Below are 21,459 nucleotides of genomic sequence, written 5' to 3'. Positions count from 1 at the left end.
AGTCTGTGCTCATTGAAATCATCCCTTAGATACACATCTTAACTATCTAGGGCCAGCATCCTGCTTTTCTCCTCCCTGAATTCCCTCGGGGTGCACCATGGGTGGGGGTGGGTGGCTGATGACTCAGGGGCAGGCAACATTCGGTGCTGACCGGTTCCACCTTGAGGAGGTGGGATTTGGGCGAGGCCTGGAAGGAGCTGTCTCTCAGGTGCTGTTATAATCAGGGCCCACAGGTGGTGTGTGGCGATGCCCAGGCAGTGATCGCTGGGCGTGTATCTGTAAAGCGCACGTGGGTGGGCAGCTGACGCTGAAACCGCGGACGTGGGCATTTCAGCTCAACTGCAAAAACAATCCAGGCATTCGGGTAGCACTGTGCACGGATTATGATCAAATGTCATCTGAGACCTGGGGTTCTGTTACAGTAAACACGGCCCTTCCCACGACCAGACTCCATAACCTCGAAACAATAGTCAGGAGTTTGATTTTTCGTAGTGACACCTAAGTTTGCATGTTGTGGTTTAACCCGTTTCCAAGATGTGTCTTAAAATCCTTCATAAGACTAGGATTTTCAGGGCTTCTGCTGACCTTTCTGTCAACCCACAACGAGGCAGGGCAGCTCCACAAAACTTCTTTCAGTTTTTCTGTCCCTGGTTCTTGTGGCATGGAATGGTGAGCTGCTTGCAAAAATCCTGTAACCTGGACATGTTCTATTACTTTTTTTTTATACATTTTCTTTTTATTTTGTTTTGTTTTTATTGAAGTACAGTCCGTTACAATGTGTCAGTTTCTGGTGTACAGCACAGGGTCCCAGTCATGCATATACATACATATGTTTGTTTTCATATTCTTTTTCAGTAAAGGTTATTACAAGATGTTGACTGTAGTTCCCCACCCTGTACAGAGGAAACATGTGCTATTACTAACTGACGAGACCAGTATAGACAGGTATCAGCTTGCTATCATTTAAGCCAGGACTCTGGACTCTTGAAGATGTATGGAGGTTCTGCAGCGTTGGATTCTTGAACTGGTTTTTCCACATCTCATTTTTTAGCCTTTTCCATGTCTAATCAAAAAAAAAAAAAAAAGGACAATGAGCCTGAGTCAGAATCTACTCCAGAATCAGGAAGAAGCCCGTCACCACGCCCCCACCTCCACCGCCCTGAACTTGGAGGGGAGGTGAACATCTGTAGGGGGGCGGGCACCTTGGCCCCATCCCAGTCCTGTCCCTGGCCAGGATTCTGAAGCCACATTCGTGGCCACTGAAGACACATAGGCTTTTGTGACTCTCTCCCCAGGCGCAGGTCACAGGGACGAGGTGGAGGGAGGAGGAACTGATTTCCTCTCTGAGGCTTGTCTACACCATGCGCATTGACTGAGAAAGCACAGCTCCAGGCTCAGAAATTCTCCCCCCACCCTACTCCTGCGCTGTGTTTCGGTAACACTCTTATCTGCCTCATGTTTGATTTTCGCTTTTCATTCTGAACAACATTCTGATGGAAATGTTGGCATAAATGTAGTATCTTGGGTGCTTTGAAGAGAGGAAGAGTGTTTTCCCTGATTTTTACACACGAGCAGCCACCTGCAGGGATTTAGCCCCCAGGGGGTTGTCCAGCTCAGAGGGTTCCCTCCTCCAACCCCGTACCTCCAGTTTCTCCCAACACAGAGTGGGGGTGATAGAGACAGGTTTCCCTTCGCCCTCGGGGTGAGAGGATGATGCCTGGGCACGGAGCAGCCTCTCCGTATATACTGTTGTCATTCGATGTGTGTCATCAGATGGTGATAGCGGGACGTGGTAGCCAAAGAAGGAAGGAAAGCTCGGTGGACCCAACGTTCACTCCCTGAGGGTCCACTCTGGGCAAGTCTACCTGCCAGGCTCTCAGTGTTGGGAGAGGGGATTTAATGCCACGTGAGACAGTGCTTGCCCGTCAGGCCTGCTTGGGATATGAGAACCCAGACAACGACAGGGCAAAGTTCTCTGTGATGACATCATTTTATGACACAAACTGCAGGCTGCAGGGGAAGGGATGGAGGAGGATATTGCTTTGGGTGGATCAGAATCAGCCTCCGGGAGGTGCCTTCAGGGATGGGTAAGGGTTTCTGAGGGAGAGAGGGGGAGAAAGCCCTTCCAAGTAAAGGGAGCAGCCTGGGCCAGGACCCGAAGAGGAACCCCCTCCCAGGCACAAAGCCGAGAAGACCACACGGCAGCCTTGTCTGTCGTAGCAAGTAATGGGAAAGACCTGCATGTCCATCCGTAGGAGGACGGACAGGTAGACTGTGGCATGTGGAAAATACCCAGCAGAGAAAAATGAATCAGCTAGAGAATCAGGTAACCACTGATCAGGAGAAAACCAAACATTCAATGAAAGAAGGAAGGTTAGGTGCAAAATTCCTATAAAGATTAAAAATCTCCTAAACAATAGATACAGTTTATGGAGTTTTAAAGTTTTATTATTTTTAATTATATTATTACGTGTAGTTATATAATTTTAATTTTAAAAATTTGGGGAGGTAATCAGGTTTATTTATTTATTTTAACGGAGGTACTGAGGATTGAACCCAGGTCCTTGGGCACGCTAGGCACGCACTCTACCACTGAGCTATACCCTCCCAACTTACATAATTTTAGTCTCAGAATGTTTTCATGTGAAAACATTAGTGGGAATGAAACACGCCAAATTCAGTGTATAATGGAGGCTCCTGGGGAGGGAGGGAGGGAAGGAATGAGTGATCATGGGAGACGAGGTCTCAGTTACCTGCTTTCTAGACACGGATGACACGTCCATACATGCATACACACAGTCACACACATACACATATCCATACACACATATTTATACACACACATATATTTAAATCTGAAGTCCATACGACCTACGGTTTGACAAGCAATTGTTTCTTGTATCCTCTTGTATACTTTTCTGTATACCTGCAGCATTTTGTCATTTCAAATTGAAAGAAAAAGTCACAGGGCACGTTCAGGGAGCGAATGGTTTACAGCAGTGGTTTTCAGACATTAACACGCCCCTTGGGAAGATATATATTTTATTTTAGGAACCAGCAGTTTCATAACAGTACTTATCCTTAATGTGTGGGCTGCACCCTGAGGTTTATGATATATCTTTAAAATAAGCAGCTAATTAGTACTACAGAGACTTGGGAGTCCAGATCCCAGGGCTGGGTGAGGGGTGGGGTACCTGATCACATATGGCATGTGGGAAGATGACATTTTTGGGGGACACTAGTTACTTTTGTTCTGCATGAAAATACTTTTGCGATGCTGAGGATGCGGATCAGGCCAGGGCAGGGAAGACATGGACCTGCAGTCTCTGGAATGTGAGCTTTAGTTGGCAGGGAGGAAAGTGGCTTTGGGGCATGTCCTCATCAGAGCTGAACTTCAGCCAAATCAAATAAGATGGAACTGCGGCAGGGGATTAGCGGATGCAGGGTGGGTTAGGAGGGTGTCACTGGGGTCTCGCTGGGACACTGCAGGCTTGCAGGGGAGCGAGATAAGGAATATGCTGCAATAAAAAAGAAAAGATTTAATGACTGGAATATGAGGGAAGGAGGAAAAGGAGAAATTTCACTTTGATGTCAAGGCTTGGTGACCAGGAGATTGGTTGCACTGGTAACAGAACGAGGCTCAGCTGAGGTTTGTTTTTATTTTTTTAATTGAAATATGGTCAGTTTACAATGCTGTGTTAGTTTCTAGTGTACAGCATAGTGGTTCAGCTATAAATATAAATATATATATATATTCCTTTTCATATTCTTTTTCATTATAGGCTGTTACAAGTTATTGAATATAGTTCCCTGTGCTGTACATAGGACCTCGTTGTTTGTCTATTTTATATACAGTAGCGTGTATCTGCAAACCCCGGGCTCCCAATTTATCCCTCCACGCCCCAGTAGAGGTTTGGTCTGAAACCCAAAGGTGAAGGTGCGATGGGACATCCAGACAGAGCAAAGTCCTGTTGAGGGTAAAAGGCATGGATTCAGCATGGTCTCATGTTTGATGACTTTCTCTAGCCGTACATGGTACCTGGTGAGGGAAAAATAGAAGTCAGATGTCATCAAGGCGGGGCTGGGTGGAGGGTGGGGAGAGCTCCTGGGTAGAAGTGAAGTGGCTGGTGTGCTGGGGCCAAGTGAGGCCAGTGGACCAAGACAGAAGGAGGGTTGGAGGACCGGAGGTTATGAGGAGCCCAGAGCGTGTGAGCAGGTGTGAGGACATAGTCCAGGTGGAAATCTGGGGTGTTGTGATCCGGAAGGAAGAACTTCCAATCTGAGATCCTGGAGCTAAAGTAATCCTGAGTGAGAAACCACCGCCACCAGGTAGAAGTTGCAGGTGAGGCTGGCGGACTGTTAATACAACGGGGATGGAGACCAGACCAGTTGTTGTTCTAAACTGAATAATCAACTTTTCCAATGAAACTCCTCTCTAGAAGAACTAAGGATTTTTAACCAGATCGGATCCTGATGATGAGTTTCTACCTCAAATTGTAGAAAAGGCCAAGTGGAGAGGGGTCTTCAAGGGTTCCCTTAGGAGAACCTCACGGAATGTCCTGGCGGGGGGGGGCTCTGGACAACACACCTAGACCTCACAGTGGGAGCTCAGAGGCACACAGGCACCCACCCACTTCTCATCCAGCTCTTCTGCTGTGTTCATGTTTGATGGACGTTCCTTCTCGGAGACCTAAGTGACTGGGCTTTTGGGACCCAGAAGTCAGAAGGTGTGCCCATACCTTAGGGCTGATTCGGTTCAGAACTCTGAATAGGTCACTTCAGTTCTCTATGACTCTGTTATTCTCACAATCAAGTAACACAAGCTAAACAAAATTTTTAAATGTCACGAGTGACTTCCTTGTGCGACTCAATGAATTTCACAATTTAATGTAAAGAAGATGCGTGTACAGCCAGTTATGACACGAGGCTAAAGAAATGTAACAGGATGTGATTAATTCTGCTTGAGGCTGTTGCTAAACTTCACAGAAGAGGTTATATCTGAGCCAGAATCCAAGAGGGAGGTAGGGTTTGCCAGGCAATAGAGGGGTACTTGGCGATGCAAAGTGTGTGGCTCATTCACGGAACCAGGACAGTCTGTCCTGCCTTTTTCTATGCAACGAGAATAAAAAACTAGGTCTCCTAACTCCTGCCCCAGTGTTCTTTTACTTCATTTATTCTTCTGCCCGGCCTCTCTTTCCTGCATCTTTTCTTGGGGACAAAAGTGCCAGTGATTGGAGGAGATAGACCAAAAGTCAGCTGATGATTGGAAATCCGGTGAACAGTTTAAATATTGTGATGGCTTCCTCCCAGGTAGATGAACCACACAGAGATAAACAACCTCCAACTCAGGTGTTGTTTCCCTTTGAAAAACAGCTTACATTTGCATGATGTAAAATCTCACCAGTTCTTACCTTTAGAAGCAAAGAGGGCCAAAGGAGAGTCCTCTTCCGCTTTGCATTTGAACAATCATCCATTGACACCTTTTTTGGTAATTGCTGATAGGAGGAATAAGGGAGGGATAAGTCAGTGTTTCTGTCTCCAGGAGCTTGCAACCCAGTCGGCAGGAGAGACAGGGCTCTCTGCGCACACAGAAGGGAAAAAGCATGCAAATCTGGATGCTGCTTACCGAAATGTGCGGAATAGGTGGGTGGCTTTCTGGGAGAACAGAAATCAAGATGGCCTGGAGGAAACTTCGTGGCCAATGTGGAGCTGAACTAAGGCCTTGAGGATGTCTAAAGAGAAACTGAGATGCTGTACACCAGAAATTGACACAATGTTGTAAACTGACTATATGTCAATAAATAAATACACATATACAAAAAGAGAGAGCGAGAGAGAGAGAGAGAGGAGAGAGAAACTGAGAATGAAGTGACTTGCTTGATTCTTGGTAGCAAATAAAAAGCCCAGGTCTTGGGACCACCAGGAGGGTCGGTAATCAGCTGCAAAAGGCTTAACGTCAAATGGCTAAGAAACCCCGCATTCCTGACACAGCATGCAGTGCAGACTAGGCTTCATTCGTTGTCAGATTCTTCTGCTGTGGAAAGTGCATTTCCAAGATTGATTTCCCGCCCGTGGCAATCTGCAGCTCTCTTCGGGGTTCACCCGGGCTGACCTGGGTCCCGGCAGGTTTGCAGATGGGTGATGAAGCTTCCTGTAGGCGAGAGGCTGCCGGAATGAAGCCAGACCTCGCCCAACGAAGCCAGTGGTTACACTGCAGTGGAAAGTCCTGGGAGGCTCTTGTCCCCAGGCTTTAATTAACCCGCATTTCAGACAGCAAAGCTTACCTTTACCCAAACAAGCAGTCTCGGAAGGAAAATGATCATCACAGCCAGCCACTCTGGCGGTTGACCTCTGACTGCTCAACGCGTCCTGAACTGTTCCCAGCTCCTCCCTGTTCTCCCACTAGAATTAAACATAGAATAGATGCTGTTTATTGCGTGGGGAAGGTGCAGTCTGGGTCTGGTGTGATGCATTTTGAAAACAGTAGAGTGTATACTCAGCAGGCACAAGGTCCTGGGTTCAATCCCCAGTACCTCCATTAAGAAAATAATAAATGTAGTCCTCCCCCCGCACCCCCCAAAAAAAACATTAAAAAAAAAGAAAAAAGTATCTGCTCAAGTGAGATGATTAGCTGGGATGTAGGAAGGATGGGAAGTAACAATAAAGAAAATGCAGGAATCCCAGCTAGAGAGTTCCAGCCTTAGATAGAGAAAAAGACATCTTCCCCAGCGCACAGCTGCCACTTAAGGATGCCTTTTCTTCTCCTAATAATATTAGGGGGAGCTACCTAGGACAAGATCCAGAGGTGGAGGGGTCCCTGAGCCCAGGAGGTGACGGGTTCCTGGCGCATCTGTGGCACACAGGTATACCTCGCCTTTCTGATCACCAGGGTTCAGCCAGGTGCCCACAAGCTCAGGGATCGAAGCCCTGATTAAAGCCATTTGGGTGTGAGTGCCGCGGGAAAAGTCTTTTGACAATCCTGGGTGTGCTGGCTTTTCCAAGCTGAGACAACATGATTGCTACCCTAACAGTAGGTGTTACATGTTTTCTCTTCACCCTCCCACCTCCCTCCCCCATAACCATTAGCTTATATTATGGCAAGGATAGTTAGGTTACTCCTGCGGACAAAACTGTTGCCTGAATATTGCGGCCATCAAGCCATAAGCCCCTGCAGCCACCTCCGCCCCTCCCCCATATCAGTGTGCCCCGAGGAAATTCAGGATGGAGAAAAACAGGATACTGGCTCTAGATGGTTAAGATGTGTATCTAAGGAATGACTTCAATGAGCCCAGACTCTTGCATCTTCCCATGCACAAAAGGGCACTAAAATCATTAAGTTAAGATGGCTGTTTTGTGATTAGCAATAATCTTTTCATGTTTGACTACATGGGTTTTTTCTCCCCGAGCAAAAATTCCTATATATCCTGGCTCCTCCCTACCTCTTTGGAGCAGACCCTCAGAGCTATCTGAGAGGCTGTCCCCCGGGCTGTAATTCTCAGAAAGGTCCCCGAATAAAAAGGTTGTGTGTTTTTCCTCTGTCAGCACTCCTGACCATAATTTTTTTAGCCTGATATGCTAACTAGTCGAGCTCTAAATCCACGGGATAATACAAGTAAGTATACATTTCATAACGTTGGGGTGTTCTGGCAGGGAGGAGGATGTCTTAATATCCACTGTAGTAATTAATCACTCTTTACCAAGTTTTTACATATTTACATCAACCATTCCTATTTGTAGAATAATAGCGATAACCTCATTTTTCCAATTACAAAAGCAGTAAATATTCATTGTTAAAAGTGCTTGCAATGATAGTGTCTACTCCAGAAAACAGTCTAATTCCCCCATAATGCCACCACTTGGCAATATCTGTATTAATGTTCTGGTTACATGCAATTCTATACCTTTTCCGTGCCATAGGAATGTATCTTTATAAAAGTGGGATGCATACTTTTAGTTTGCATTTTCCTTGTAACAATGTCTTTCCACCGTGTATTTATTCAGCAAATCTTTGCTGAGCACCTACTATGTGCTGGTCAGTTGCATGTTCTTAGTGCCAGGAAGACAGCAGTGAGTGACAACAGAGCACACACATGTATCACACGCGTCTCTATAACAAGTGTAATATACCTGCATAATTATTATTTTTTATTTCAATTTTTTGTTATGAAATTATCTAGGAAAGGCATGCTTAAGTATCTCATTGTAATTATGGTTTTGTCAAATTTCTCCCATTTTTTATAATGGAATTTATATATCTTGGTATATTGTGGGTTTTTTGGCTCTTTTTTCGGTCCTTTTTAATTGAAGTGTAGTCAGTTTACAATGTTGTACCAATTGCTGGTGTACAGCAGAGTGCTTCAGTCATACATGAATTTACTTATATTTGTTTTCATACCTGCATAATTGTTTTAGTGGGTGCATAATATTCTATTGTACAGATTCATCGTGATTAAATCAGATCTCCCGTTTGTGGGTGTCGAAATGCTATTTATTTGTTAGGTTTTCTTAAATAAGGAGTGGATATGCATTGACCTTTGGTGAATCTGAATCCACTTAAAAATTCTCTCTGCTGATAATGGGACTCTTCTGGGAGTGCTGCTCTTTAAAATACGACTTTATAAACAGTGATAGGATACTTGGCAGATGCAGCTGCAAAGATCAGCATGGGCCCTGCGGCCTCTCAAGGGGTGGATGACGGCAGAGGTCCTGGGGCGTCTGAGGCCACGGCTGCCCCACCTCTGGCCCCAGTTAGACCAAAGGCTGCTCACAGAGCCGCTCCCGGCCTCGCAAATGGGCACCACGCTGGCATTTTGGCTGCTGTCATTCTCGGCCATTTATGGTTATGCAGTGTTGCGTGAGGCTGGGCTTCTTTGGGCTCCGGAAGCATTTCTTCTGCCCTCTTTGATGGCAGTTGCTGCTCTTTTGTTCCCTGTCCAACAACCAGCAGGCCACCTTCCTGCCATCTGTGCGAGGCCCACACACAGTGACACGAGGGATGTCAGAGGATCTGTTTGGCAGTGGTTTCGGCACACAGCTCCGTCGTCAGCACAAAGCAGAACAGAGCCCGGATGAGTTATAGAATTTCACAGCATTAGAACCTGTAGAGGTTACACACTCATTTCATGCACAAGGACGTGGAAGCGTACCTAAGGAAGTCGAGTGACTTGCCTCAGGTCCCACAGTTCATGGTAGAGCCAGGACTGCTAATTCCTCACCCAGTGCTTCTCCAGGGGATCAGCTATTCCAGGTCTGTGACTAGTGCACGTGCGGCCCTTGTAGTAAATCCAGGAACACCATTGCTTTGACCTCCAGATACAATGTCATCAGTTCCCCAAATATGGAGCTTTTAATTTTTTTAGATGGCATACTATAGGCATAAAACTCTTAACTTTGTTAATAGCTTTAAAGGAGTACCCAAGATAAAACTTTTAAGATTGGACCCCTAAACAGTCCAAGGCTTGATTTTATAACACTTTCTTGTAAACGTTGATGGAGCTCATTGTGTCGATATTGTACTGAATAAATAGGACTTTTAATTCCAGCCCCATTATAACCTAAATGCAATTAAAACTATAAAGCAGTTGGGGGAGGTATTATGAAAAATCCCAGAAATGTAACCAAATATACTAAATTCCTTTTCAGTTTTCAAAGATTGTATTAAAATCAGTTATAAGGTAGAAAAAAATGTATTAATAAACTACAATCTTCCTATGAGTTCTTTAGTTCAGATATTACTAGTACTTAAATGTGCACAAGTTGCCATTTCAAAGTACCGTTCAGCTCCTGCCCGTTTCGTTGTTATCTACTCTCTTTTTTTGCCCGAGAGAAAGACCGGAAACCATCTCCTCCCACCCACCCTTTTATAGGAAAATTTATAAGTAGTTGAATGTGTGGGGCTCGACCACACAGCTCATCGAGCAGAGCAAACATGAACAGCCAGACTTCCCGACCTGCAAAGCATGATTTTTTTTTTTCTACAACCTTGCAGAACAGAAGGAAGTTGGTACCGTATGTCTGGGCCTAAAGAACTACTCGTGCAGAGTCATTATTAGGTGTATGATGATTTTATATGCTGCGTGCCATTTTAGACCTCGGAACTTGCGTGCCACACAGCCCCTGCCCCTGAAGGAGCTGGCCAGCATCACCAAGGACCAGGGCCCCAGGACAGAAGAAGTAGAGGCCAGGGTGGGCGGGAGCTGGGGCGCCCTCGTCCGGCCTGAGGGTTAGGAAAGCCAGCCAGGCAGAGCTGGCTCCTGGGCAGGGAGCAGATGAACCAGGCGGTCAGACAAGGGCGATCCAGATCAAGTGTTGCGCTTTTGAAAAGCTCCCGGGGTGAAGACCCAGGCCGACGTTCCAGGCCATCAGAGGGCGGGGGTGTGGGCTCCAGGAGAGGAGACTGGAATGGGAAGTGGGAAAGAGGTCTGCAGAAGAAGGGCCCGTTTGCACGTTAGGGTTAGAGCTTGTGTCATGAACAATGAGCCACTGAGGGACTGATTTGAGGAGGGGTGTGGTGACCGCATCTCTGAAGTGGTTTGGAGGACAGAGTGAGAGTTTGGGGATGCCAGGCAGGGGGAGCCACCATGTGGGGAGGAAAGATCAGTTCTGAGAGGGCCGTGTTCGTCAGCACAAGTTCACTTGGAAGGCCCGGGTCTAGGGAGAGCAGTAGAGACGGAAACGACCAGTGGATTCCAGAAACCCTGAGATAAAATCAGCAGGCCTCTGTGACTGATGAGATGCAGGGAAGCGTCAGGTCTGGGCTGAAGGAGGCGTCTGCAGAGGCTGCCTTTGAAGTGCCCGTGGGATATGCATCTGGACAAGTCCAGAGCTGCTGGATACTGGAATCCAAATTCAGGGAAGATCTGGCTGGAAGCACAGATTTGGGCATCATCTGATCCAAGTGCTGGCTGAAACCAAGGGCGTGGGAGCAATGCCTGTGTGAGAGGTGTCAGGTGCAAAAGAGGGGGCAGATGGTGGAACCCGGGGGACAGGCACCACAGTGACAGGGTGATGGGAGAAGGAGACGGAGGCAGGGCCACAGAGGGCAGTGTCACTGAGGCCACAAGAGGCAGCCTTTGTCTGCAGCATGAATCCCCCGAGCTCAGGTGATATGAGGACTGAACAGGTTAAAACTCCAGGGATGAGGGGTGGGGGGAGAGCTCAGTGGTCGAGCATGTGCTTAGCATTTGCAAGGTCCTGGGTTCAATCCCCAGTACCTCCATTAAATTTTTTTTAATAAAAATAAATAAAAATAAAACTATGTAAGAAGTTGAAAGTGGCAAAAAAATAAAATAAAAAAGAACAATGCTAAAACTCCAGGGATGAGAACTCCCCTCTTCCTTCCTCGGCATCAGATCTAAACTCATTTCACCAATGCCGGGGCCTCTAGCCCACTCGCTTCCTCTTTACTCCCCAACGGGCCCTCTGCTAGTGCGTGCCCAGAGGCCACACCACCCTGTGTCATATCCTGCCCGTCTCCCGGAGGCCCGCTCCTCACCTTCACTTGTCTGAGTCCTGTCCTTCCAGGCCTAACGCTGGCCCTGTCCCCTGTTCCAGGCCGGCCCAGCTGCCCCGAGCAGCCCTGCTCCGTAGAGGCCTGTTTGTATTTGTCTCCACTTAATGCTTCCATTGTGTGCTGTCTGGTGGTGGTGGCTGTTGATTCGTGAAGCTTGACTCTTCTTGAAGCTGCTTGAGGTCTGTGGTCTTATTTTATTCTTCCTCTGTGGCCTTGGTAGCCTGGAATCCTGTTGAAGAGACCATCCTTGCTCTGAAAGAGCTCTCTGGTTGATCCAGATTGTCAAGACTTGAGCTTATCCGGTTCAAGGAAGCTTTCCATTTCCTCTGTCTCAGCTCAGAGTCGGAGGGTACCCCACGCAAGGGAGATCGAAGGGTGCCACCTCGGTGGGCTGAGGGAGGAGTGCGTGGGGGCAGAGGCCAGGGATGACAGACGGGCCCGGAGACTGAGCGGCCCCCGGGGAAGGCTGGGGAAGGGAGTGGCGGGGAGTGTGTGTGCCTGCATCAACAAGGTGATGGCAGGATGTGGCTTCCTCCGAAGCCTGCTCTCAGACTGTACAGCTGGTCCTTCGAGGCCTGTTTCTGGAAGCCCTGCCCACCCCAGCTTGCTGAGGTTAAGCCTGTCTGAGGGGTTGCTGGGTCAACCTCACTGGACAGCGACTTCTGAGGTTCAAGATGACAAGAGAATTAGAACTCTTTACCATCGTGTGGCCGTGGGAGCTGCCCTCGGATGAAGGGAGAATTCGGGCAGGGAAGAGGGGGTCCATCACAAAGGACAGAGAAATAATCCTCTCACTTACTGACCAGTAGTTGCGAATTTTTCGTGACCCTGGGCTTCCAAAGGGAAAATTAGGTCCTTTTCACCCTGGGATAGAGGACTTACGTCTTTCTAGCACCCTCCTTGCTGAGGGAGGTAAAGGGTCATGCCTCGAGTTGGAGGTCACGGTGCTCGCATCCCTGGAACTCAGGCCCTCGTGGGTGTAGGCTCCGTGCCCCAGGGCACCGAGTTACTAAGGAGCCCCCAAGACTCACGCGGCTGCATTTTAAAGACCCCTGAAAAAGGAGGCCTTCATCTGTAACTGGAATGATGATTCTTCTTGTGCCCCTCTTCCTCTGAAGCTAAAAGTTAATATCCTTTTGGTCACGTACCTCTCCACTTCTTAGTTCTATAAACCTCTTCCTGGCTTATTTTCCACAATTTAGGAGAGCAGTGGAAATAATTCTCTGAAAAGGACGCATCGACATAAAGCCATGAGGTCAGGCTGGCGGGGGGAGGGGGCCGGAGGAGCTCTTTAGGGCGGAGCTTCCTAACGGGACTCCGGAGACCAGCCACAGGCAGTATCGTGGTCTGTCTGTTCTGCCTCTGAACTGTCTGTTCCCAGGTCTCAACTGTGCTCAGTTCTAAGCACCAAACATCCATCTTTGGAAATTCAGCTGCCTTGCCTGTTCATAAGGACCTACAGTTGCTATGAGAGCCCCATTTTAGAGGACAGAAAGGTGAGCAGAATTGTGCAGTCATGTGTTACCTCCCCCCGGGTGCAGAATTCTCTCCGATTGATTTGGGTGCCCAGAGGTGATGGGAACACCCTTGACCTTGGATGGCTGCGAGGCGGGGCATAGCGGGGAGCCTCTTCAGGGATTCTCATGTCCCCAGTGACTCACCTCTGTTCTTCTCAGTCGGAAAACCAGACTGATATTTCCATCTGACTTCCCTCTCTGCTTCACAAGAGACGGCAGAAGCCTGTGTCTAGAGCACAGAGCCTTTTAGTTCCCAGCAAGCCCCAACGAGCCCAGCGCCCCTAGATCATTGTTTCTCAGCCAACAGCAACAGGGTAACTGGCAATGCCATCCCTTGTCCCAGGCCCAGCCCTGCAGTAGGTCCCTCTGATCCCAATTCCCCTGTCCCCTCCCTCACTTCTGCTGGCCTTGTCACCAACTACCACCGAGGTCAGTTGGAGGTGTCACTGTGCAGAACTTAACCCTCAGGCTCTAGGATCCCCCTGCTGGCGGATAGTGGAAGCACTGCTTAGCCTTTCCTCTCCCCCCACCACCTTTTTAGTTTTTAAATGTATTAAGGTATTCTGATGACATTTTCTTTCTCTCTCCCACTCCCTCTCTTTCTGTTTTTCTGTCTGACCCTGCAGTCATTTACTAAGTAAGTTTCTTTTGCTGTCTTTAATTCCTCTATGGGCACCATTCCTGGTTGGGGACCACTGGTGGCTGCTGGCTAAACACAGGTCTCAGTACTGGGGTACAGAGGCTGCTGTGAAAGGAGGTTCCAGGTCCGGAGGGGCCCTGGGTCCTCTGCTCACCAGCCACCCCTGCTTCCCACACCAGCGATGTCATGATAATGGCAACATAGTGTGCTTTGCTGACTTGGGACCAAGCCCTGTGTCAAACGCCCTTCAAGCATTACACCACACAGCCCTTGCGTCATTAGCCCTGCTTCCCAGATGACAGAAGCCAGGCTGGAGCTCCAGGTTTGCGGATGGGACTCCAGGCTGGAGCTTGGGTCTCTGGAGTCAGTGTCCTTCTCCTGGCCACACAAGTGTGACCTCCTCGGGCACCCCCGGGCTTTGCAGGCTGTATCTTAGCATGAGTTCTTGGACCTTGTTCTCTGCCTGGACATCTTTTACCTACCACCCCCTGCCCAACCTCCTTCCCCATCTTCTCTTGGGAATGCTGACTGTTCCTTAAGACTTAGTTCAGGGGCCCCTTGGAGAAACCTGCACACCCTCCCTCCCGCCTTCCATGCTGGTTTTTTGCAGAGACCCTGAGAACCAGTGGTCTATGGGCCACAAGTGTATCTCTCATCTGAACTATTTGAACGTGTTTTCTCTGTTCCTTTCACATATCACTTATGGATGGCCCCTCTATTATCCCTAAATAAATATATTTTATCAATGTTAGAGAAAAACACAAACAGTGAACCACTGGGACACTCATCACATGTTTCTGTCATGATTTTTCTGTTGTCTGCCCTGTAGCTTCTGACCTCCTCTTAGGCAGGGAGCATATAGTATCAGTCTCTGTGCCCCCAGCACAGAGGCCAGCTCCCAGTCATCAAACGGTAGCTCGCTGAGCACCCAGCCAGGCCAGGCAGCGTGCTAGCACTTTGTTTAGATTCTCTCATTTATCCACACATTTATGGCACACCAGCCCATCTGATGTGTAAAATGACCACCCACTTTACAGATGAAGAGACTGAACCTTAGCAGGTTCTAGGGCTGCCCAAGGCCACCCCGGAAGTGGCTGCACTTGGCTCCAGGTCTCCCTGGGCTGTTTCTACGTTGACCTGATGGGGTATTTTTCCTCTGCCAATATTGATTAAGAAGAGTGTGTAGGAAGATTACGTTTTCTTGGCTAAAATCTGCAGTGCCCTGAGAAGTGCTTGCTGTATCCTGCTGCAGAAGGACTCGGAAGGATGGGCCCATTGGGATCAACTGGATCTTGAACTTTTCTGAAGAAAAGCATTTGAGAAGTAGGAAGTACGGAAGAGCGCTGTCGACAGGCTAAGCGTCCATTGCTTTGCTCAGTAACTTCATGGGAAATTCTGCAGCCATTTTACGAAAGGATTGCTCTGTTCAACTGGCTCATTTCTCATCTAAAAATTCAAAGAGCAAATTCAACATCTTTGAGGCCTGAAATTTACTGGGTACAGATTTGAGTTACCTAAGAGAAGCAAGTCCAGAACGACTTGCTTTCCAAAGCATAATTTAAAAAACAAATCAACCAACCAACAGCAACAAAAAAACCCAAACAAACCCCCACAATCTTTGCAACTGGATTTTATGTTAAATTTAGGCCACATGTTAATTTTGTTTGACTGATTAAACACTTCCCAGAATATGCCTTGGTCTTTACCAACCTGCTCGATGGCTCATTTGTCTGTCTTTACTTTGAGGTTCAAGTTACTCTTGCTTATCTCAGATTTTCAAGTTCCCAGTGAAACTCGTGGATAATTTAAGATTAGGTACCCAGGGCGGGGGGTGGGGGGAGGATGTAGCACAAGTAGTAGAGTGCATGTCTAGCACACACAAGGTCCTGGGTTCAATCCCCAGTATCTCCTCTAAAAAGAAAGAAAGAAATGAATGAACCTAATTACCCCTCACAAAATTTAAAAAATAAAAATAAATTTAAAAAAAGATTATATGTGCCAGAAATATAGGCCACCATCAGTCATATCAATATTGATCTTTTTTTCCTAATTTTGCCTTCTTTTATTTAATTACCATATTGTCATAATATTTTCCATTGTAAACATGCAACACTTTAAATTAAATGAAATCAAATCTTTGAAGACCAGTCTGTTGATCTACTTTTTATGCATAACATTGTTTCTATGGATAAATGTATTCATAGTTCCAAGCTATTAAAATATTATTAGAATTGACTTTTGGTAATTTTTTAACATTTTTTTATTGAGTTATAGTCATTTTACAATGTTGTGTCAAATTCCAGTGTACAGCACAATTTTTCAGTTATACATGAACATGCATAAATTCATTGTCACATTTTCTTTTTGCTGTGAGCTACCACAAGATCTTGTATATATTTCCCTGTGCTATAGAGTATAATCTTGTTTATCTATTCTACATTTTGAAATCCCAGTCTGTCCCTTCCCACCCCCCGCCCCCTTTGGCAACCACAAGTTTGTATTCTATGTCTATGAGTCTGTTTCTGTTTTGTATTTATGTTTTTGTTTTGTTTTTATTTTTAGATTCCACATATGAGTGATCTCATATGGTATTTTTCTTTCTCTTTCTGGCTTACTTCACTTAGAATGACATTCTCCAGGAGCATCCATGTTGCTGCAAACGTCATCATGTTGTTTTTTATGGCTGAATAGTATTTCATTGTATAAATACACCACATCTTCTCAATATTGATCATTTTTATATTTCAATATAGTACTTTGTACTGTTAGAGCCCGTCTGATGATTACATTCTAATGTCATCGAGAAAACTCCAAAGCTTGAAAGGTATACCCTTCATCACCTTCCAGATGTCATTAAAACGGGGTACCTAACATTCCATTTTACGAGATGTGACTTGGCCTCACACTGGGGTGGGTAGCAGAGACAAGATCAGAAGGTTAGGGTAAAACGGGATCTCGGTCCAACTCGGTCACTCTACCTATGAGAAAACTGAGGCTCGAAGAACGCTGTCTGCAGCCCCCGCCTCCCCTGCTGCACTAGGAAGCCCACGGCTCGCCCCTGCCCGGCTCAGCCCCGCCTCACCACAGTTTTGCCCATTTTGCTCTGTCTTCTTTAGGTTGCATCCCGTGCAGCCATGACGACCGCCATCCTGGAGCGGCTGAGCACCCTGTCGGTGAGCGGGCAGCACCTGCGCCGCCTGCCCAAGATCCTGGAGGACGGGCTGCCCAAGATGCCCGGCACCGTCCCCGAGAGCGACGTGCCCCAGCTCTTCCGGGAGCCGTACATCCACGCCGGCTACCGCCCCACCGGGCACGAGTGGCGCTACTACTTCCTCAGCCTCTTCCAGAAACACAACGAGGTGGTCAACGTCTGGACCCACCTGCTGGCGGCGCTGGCCGTCCTCCTGCGGTTCTGGGCCTTTGTGGAGGCCGAGGGCCTGCCGTGGACCACCGCCCACGCCCTGCCCCTGCTGCTCTACGTCCTGTCCTCCATCACGTACCTCACCTTCAGCCTCCTGGCCCACCTGCTGCAGTCCAAGTCCGAGCTCTCGCACTACACCTTCTACTTCGTGGATTACGTGGGCGTGAGCATCTACCAGTACGGCAGCGCCCTGGTCCACTTCTTTTACAGCTCCGACCAGGCCTGGTACGAGCGCTTCTGGCTCTTCTTCCTGCCCGCAGCCGCCTTCTGCGGCTGGCTGTCCTGCGCCGGCTGTTGCTACGCCAAGTATCGTTACCGGAGGCCTTACCCGGTCATGAGGAAGGTCTGCCAGGTGGTGCCGGCGGGGCTGGCCTTCATCCTGGACATCAGCCCCGTGGCACATCGCGTGGTCCTGTGCCACCTGTCTGGCTGCCAGGAGCAGGCGGTCTGGTACCACTCCCTCCAGATCGTCTTCTTCCTGGTCAGTGCCTACTTCTTCTCCTGCCCGGTTCCGGAGAAGTACTTCCCGGGCTCCTGTGATATTGTGGGCCACGGGCATCAGATCTTCCATGCCTTTCTGTCTGTCTGCACGCTCTCCCAGCTGGAGGCCATCCTCCTGGACTACAAGGGGCGACAGGAGATATTCCTGCAACGCCACAGTCCCCTGTCCGTCTACACAGCCTGCCTCTCCTTCTTCGTCCTGGTGGCCTGCAGTGCCGCCACTGCAGCCCTCCTGAGACAAAAAATCAAAGCCAGACTGACCAAGAAAGATTCCTGAGGCTGGCAGGTGCGATGAGGCGTGGAGGCAGCCTGTTGTGGTTTGGGGAAAACTTGATACAACCAGGGGCGCTGACTTTTTGTTCTGAAGAGCGGGCTTTTCAATGAGTGCACATTTCCAGGGGTGGCTCTGGTTATGGCACTGGGAGGCCCAAGGATGCAAGAGCTTTGTGGTCATTGTCATTAGTGAGAGGACTGTTCCTTTCCCCGCTGGGCCACGGCCTTAGGAGACACAGAAAGGGACGGGACCTTGGCTTAGACTCGTCAGACACTGAATAAAGAGCCACCTTCATGCCTGAAAACTTAGCCAAGTTCTGACTGTGGCCTCCAGGGCAAGCCCTGGGCTGAAGGGATAATACAGTTGGACTGGACAGGGAGTTGGTGGCTGGACCACACTGTTTGAGATGGGCATCCTACCCAATGTTGGTCTTTGGTGATTGGATACATTGACCCAAGGGCCCGATTTCATTTGGATTTCAGATGGTCTGGGGTGGAGAAGTCAGAATCTTCAAGACGATTCAGTGAAACCCTTTGACGTAATACATTACTCGGTTCATTTGACTTCTGGTCCTTCTTCCCTTGCCCACTGTAGCACTGACCCTTTTCTCAGGATGATGTCTGCCTGGCTGTCTTCTCGAACATGCCGTTCACTCCCACCTGTACCTTGCGTGGTGACCTAGAGGCCGACGAAGCAGTCCTCCTTCCAGGATAGGCCTGGATCCTTGTGGACATCCAGGAAGTTTACTCTCACATAATACTAATGTAAACGGTACTAGAAAATGCAGTGCCAAGGGCCCCCATGTGGCCCAGCCAACAAGCATGGATACCGCTGGGTGTCCTGGGACCCTTCAGTTTTAGACTGGGCATCGCAGGCTGACTCAAGATTTATTAGTGCTGCCGGATCTGCGGCTTGCTCCAGAGAATCTTCTCCAGATGTTCAGCATGTTCAGAAAACCCCTGGTAACATGAATTGGTTCTAAGAGTCCCACCAGGGGTTCGGTTATTTCAAGAGGAACCCAGGGTCCAGCTGCTTAAATAGAAGCTGCCCCAGAAAGGACCATGCTAGTTCAGGGTCCTCAGCTTTAGAGCAGCTTCAAATAATCAAGCCCCAGGACAGGCATGGGTGTGTGCGTGTGTGTGCGCGTGCGTGTGCGCGTGCGTGTGTGTGCACGCTCATTGTGGGTTGGTCCCCGAAGGCTCCTTTGGGTAAGAGCAGTGAACCAGGCGTCCCGTAGGCAGAATGCTCTGTTTAGGACATCGCCGTCCAGCAGCTGCTATGGGATGGGTGGTACTTGCAGTCACCGTGTTCTGGCCACGCAGCCCTCCCTGAGGACTGACTTCTGCACTGAGCTGGTGAAGGGGGCGGCAGCGACAGGACTGTGGGAACCTCCCTAGAGGCTGCCTTTCTTATCAGTATGAGGTCTCTGTTGACTAAAAAGAAAAGTGGTTTTTCACTCCCTTTTGATGAACCTCTTCTGTTACTGTTACTTTGTTGTCTTGGGGTCTCTGTTTTCTTCTTCTTGAGAGATGTGTGGGGTTTGGGTCTTATAAACGGAAACGTACAAACGCTTCACTTAATACATGGCCACGATGAATTTTCAATTTTAGGATCATTAGGTTAAGAAAAAAGAATTCATTGCCCTCCAACCCGTGGATGAAAGAAACTTCAGAACACCAGAATCACTTACCAATTCAGAAGACTCAACCAGTATTTCTGTGTGTGGAGGGGGGAATTCAGCGAAGCTTTCCTATAACCTTTATATCAAGAAACCCTGTGTCTTGTTAGCTCCGTTGTTCCCCCAGATGGATTTCTCCTGTTAATCGTCTAACCCCTGAACTTCTGTGCTACCCCAATGTCTTACACAAGCTTCTGGTGTTCAGACCAAGTTCACCGCCAATAAAGTTAGCAACACCGAACCGGGCTGAACTACTAACGAGGGAATGGAAAGCTATGTCAACACAGCGCAAGTAGGGGGTCAGTTTTAAATGCGGACGAGAAAATGTCTGCAATGTTTGTAATTATGGATTCGGTAGATGACATTCTTTTCAAAGTTGGAAGGAAGGTGTAAGTTACGCTCCTGACTATAACTGTGGTGGTCGTGGTGGGCAGTGATCTTTGAGCCAAATGCACGTATTTTTCAACGAGAACAGGAGATAGACCAAGACCAGCCTATGCACAGAACCGTCTGTGACAAGTACAGATGGAGACACTGAACTTTTAGATATGAATACGAAATTCATAAAATGTTTATGTTAGTTTACACAAATATTGGTCCCTCAAGTGCTTAGAAATTTAAAAAAATATTTTTATTCCCAAGAGATATTTGAGAAGCACTGAAGGAGGGAACTACTATCTCATAAGAAATTACCAGCATCTCATTGGAAATAGATCAACAGAAAACGCAGGTGTTTTTAACTACTCAGACTTTTAAGAGTTTAAATACTTAGTCCTTTGAACACAGTTTCATGAAAGTGATCGTATCAGTAAGGCAGAGACCTAGTTTGTTTAAAAGGAATAATTAAGTATTTGATAAAGGAGATGGTTCTTATTCTTAATCCACCAAAGCCGACAGTTGACCTCTCTGGGAAATTCGGCCGTTAAATCTCTCTTTTTAACTAAGCCTTGTAGCCAATCAAAAAGTAAATCCTTCTAAAACAAACTAAACTCTTATTCGTTTACATCTTCTTGGGAATACAGATTCTGATGGATATGTGTGCCGCCCCACTAGAGGTCAGGAGAAGAGACAACAGGATGCAGCAAACTGAGGACACACTGCAGGCACTTCCTGACCTAGACTGACCAGAGAGCTAATGTGAACACTCTTTGGATGTTAGAGTTGCATTTTCTGCCTCGGCTGAAGGTGCCTCACTTATTAACACTATTCTCGATCCTCTGCTGGAAGCTTGAAACGATAGCTCAGGCCACGGGATGGAGGCATTTGGTTCCTGCCTCAGTTGCCCACCTGTTCACCTTCAATGCTTGAAAACATTAGGTGGTTCACTTGGTGCACTGTAGTTCCAAGGGGGTCCTCCAGATGGCGCCCGTGTCTGACTCAGGGCGTGGCCACGGTCCCCTCCCCTGGACCCCAAGGCTTCCGCCTGATGGTGTTGGTCCTAGTGTTTGGCTTGATTGCGTGGCGAAGAAAAAAATAGAACTGTTTTCTGTTTATATAACTCTACTTACACAAATGACAGTTAAACAGATTTTGTAAGTGGAATATTGTGCTGTCCACAGCTACCTCGACTAGGCCCTTCACAAAGACTCCTTTGACAAGGCTCATCTTAGAGAAAGGTCTTATCTAGACAAACATTGTCCAGAAGGAGGAGATCAGGACACATCACAGCCACCTTGAAGTAGGAAAGTATAAAAGCTTAAAAAAGACCTCCATACCCAGACTCCCCACATATGCTTCCTTCCCCCAAATCCCCACTTGTGTGTCAATCAATTGCTTCCCCTTCTTAAAAAGCTATGGGGTTGATTTCTCTGAGGATTTCAATGTAACTGAGTAAATATTTCTAATTTCATGGACAATAATGTTAACTATTTCAAACTTTTGAATTGATGGGCCACATTTTTTTGAAACCTAAAAAT

At 47.7% G+C, this 21,459-nt stretch overlaps 1 protein-coding gene across 10 annotated transcripts in view; it reads left to right on the top strand.

Moving 5' to 3' along the window:
• Positions 1 to 19,784, top strand: part of PAQR8 (progestin and adipoQ receptor family member 8) — a 97,698-nt gene extending 77,914 nt beyond the window's left edge. For 5 of the 10 annotated variants that reach the window (XM_072944817.1, XM_072944816.1, XM_072944820.1 and 2 more), the window contains 2 exons: positions 12,894 to 13,008; positions 16,786 to 19,784. In XM_072944817.1, coding sequence (XP_072800918.1) covers positions 12,894 to 13,008; positions 16,786 to 17,868 — 1,198 coding nt within the window. In that variant the 3' untranslated portion in view covers positions 17,869 to 19,784. The remainder of the gene's footprint in view (positions 1 to 12,893; positions 13,009 to 16,785) is intronic. The other 5 variants (XM_072944818.1, XM_031688636.2, XM_031688637.2 and 2 more) reach the window with 1 other exon arrangement.
• The last annotated feature ends 1,675 nt before the right edge of the window (positions 19,785 to 21,459 follow it).

The sequence above is a fragment of the Vicugna pacos genome, chromosome 20 (assembly GCF_048564905.1).
Source record: "Vicugna pacos chromosome 20, VicPac4, whole genome shotgun sequence".
Classification (NCBI taxonomy): domain Eukaryota; kingdom Metazoa; phylum Chordata; class Mammalia; order Artiodactyla; family Camelidae; genus Vicugna; species Vicugna pacos.
This window is presented reverse-complemented; position numbering and strand designations above follow the sequence as displayed.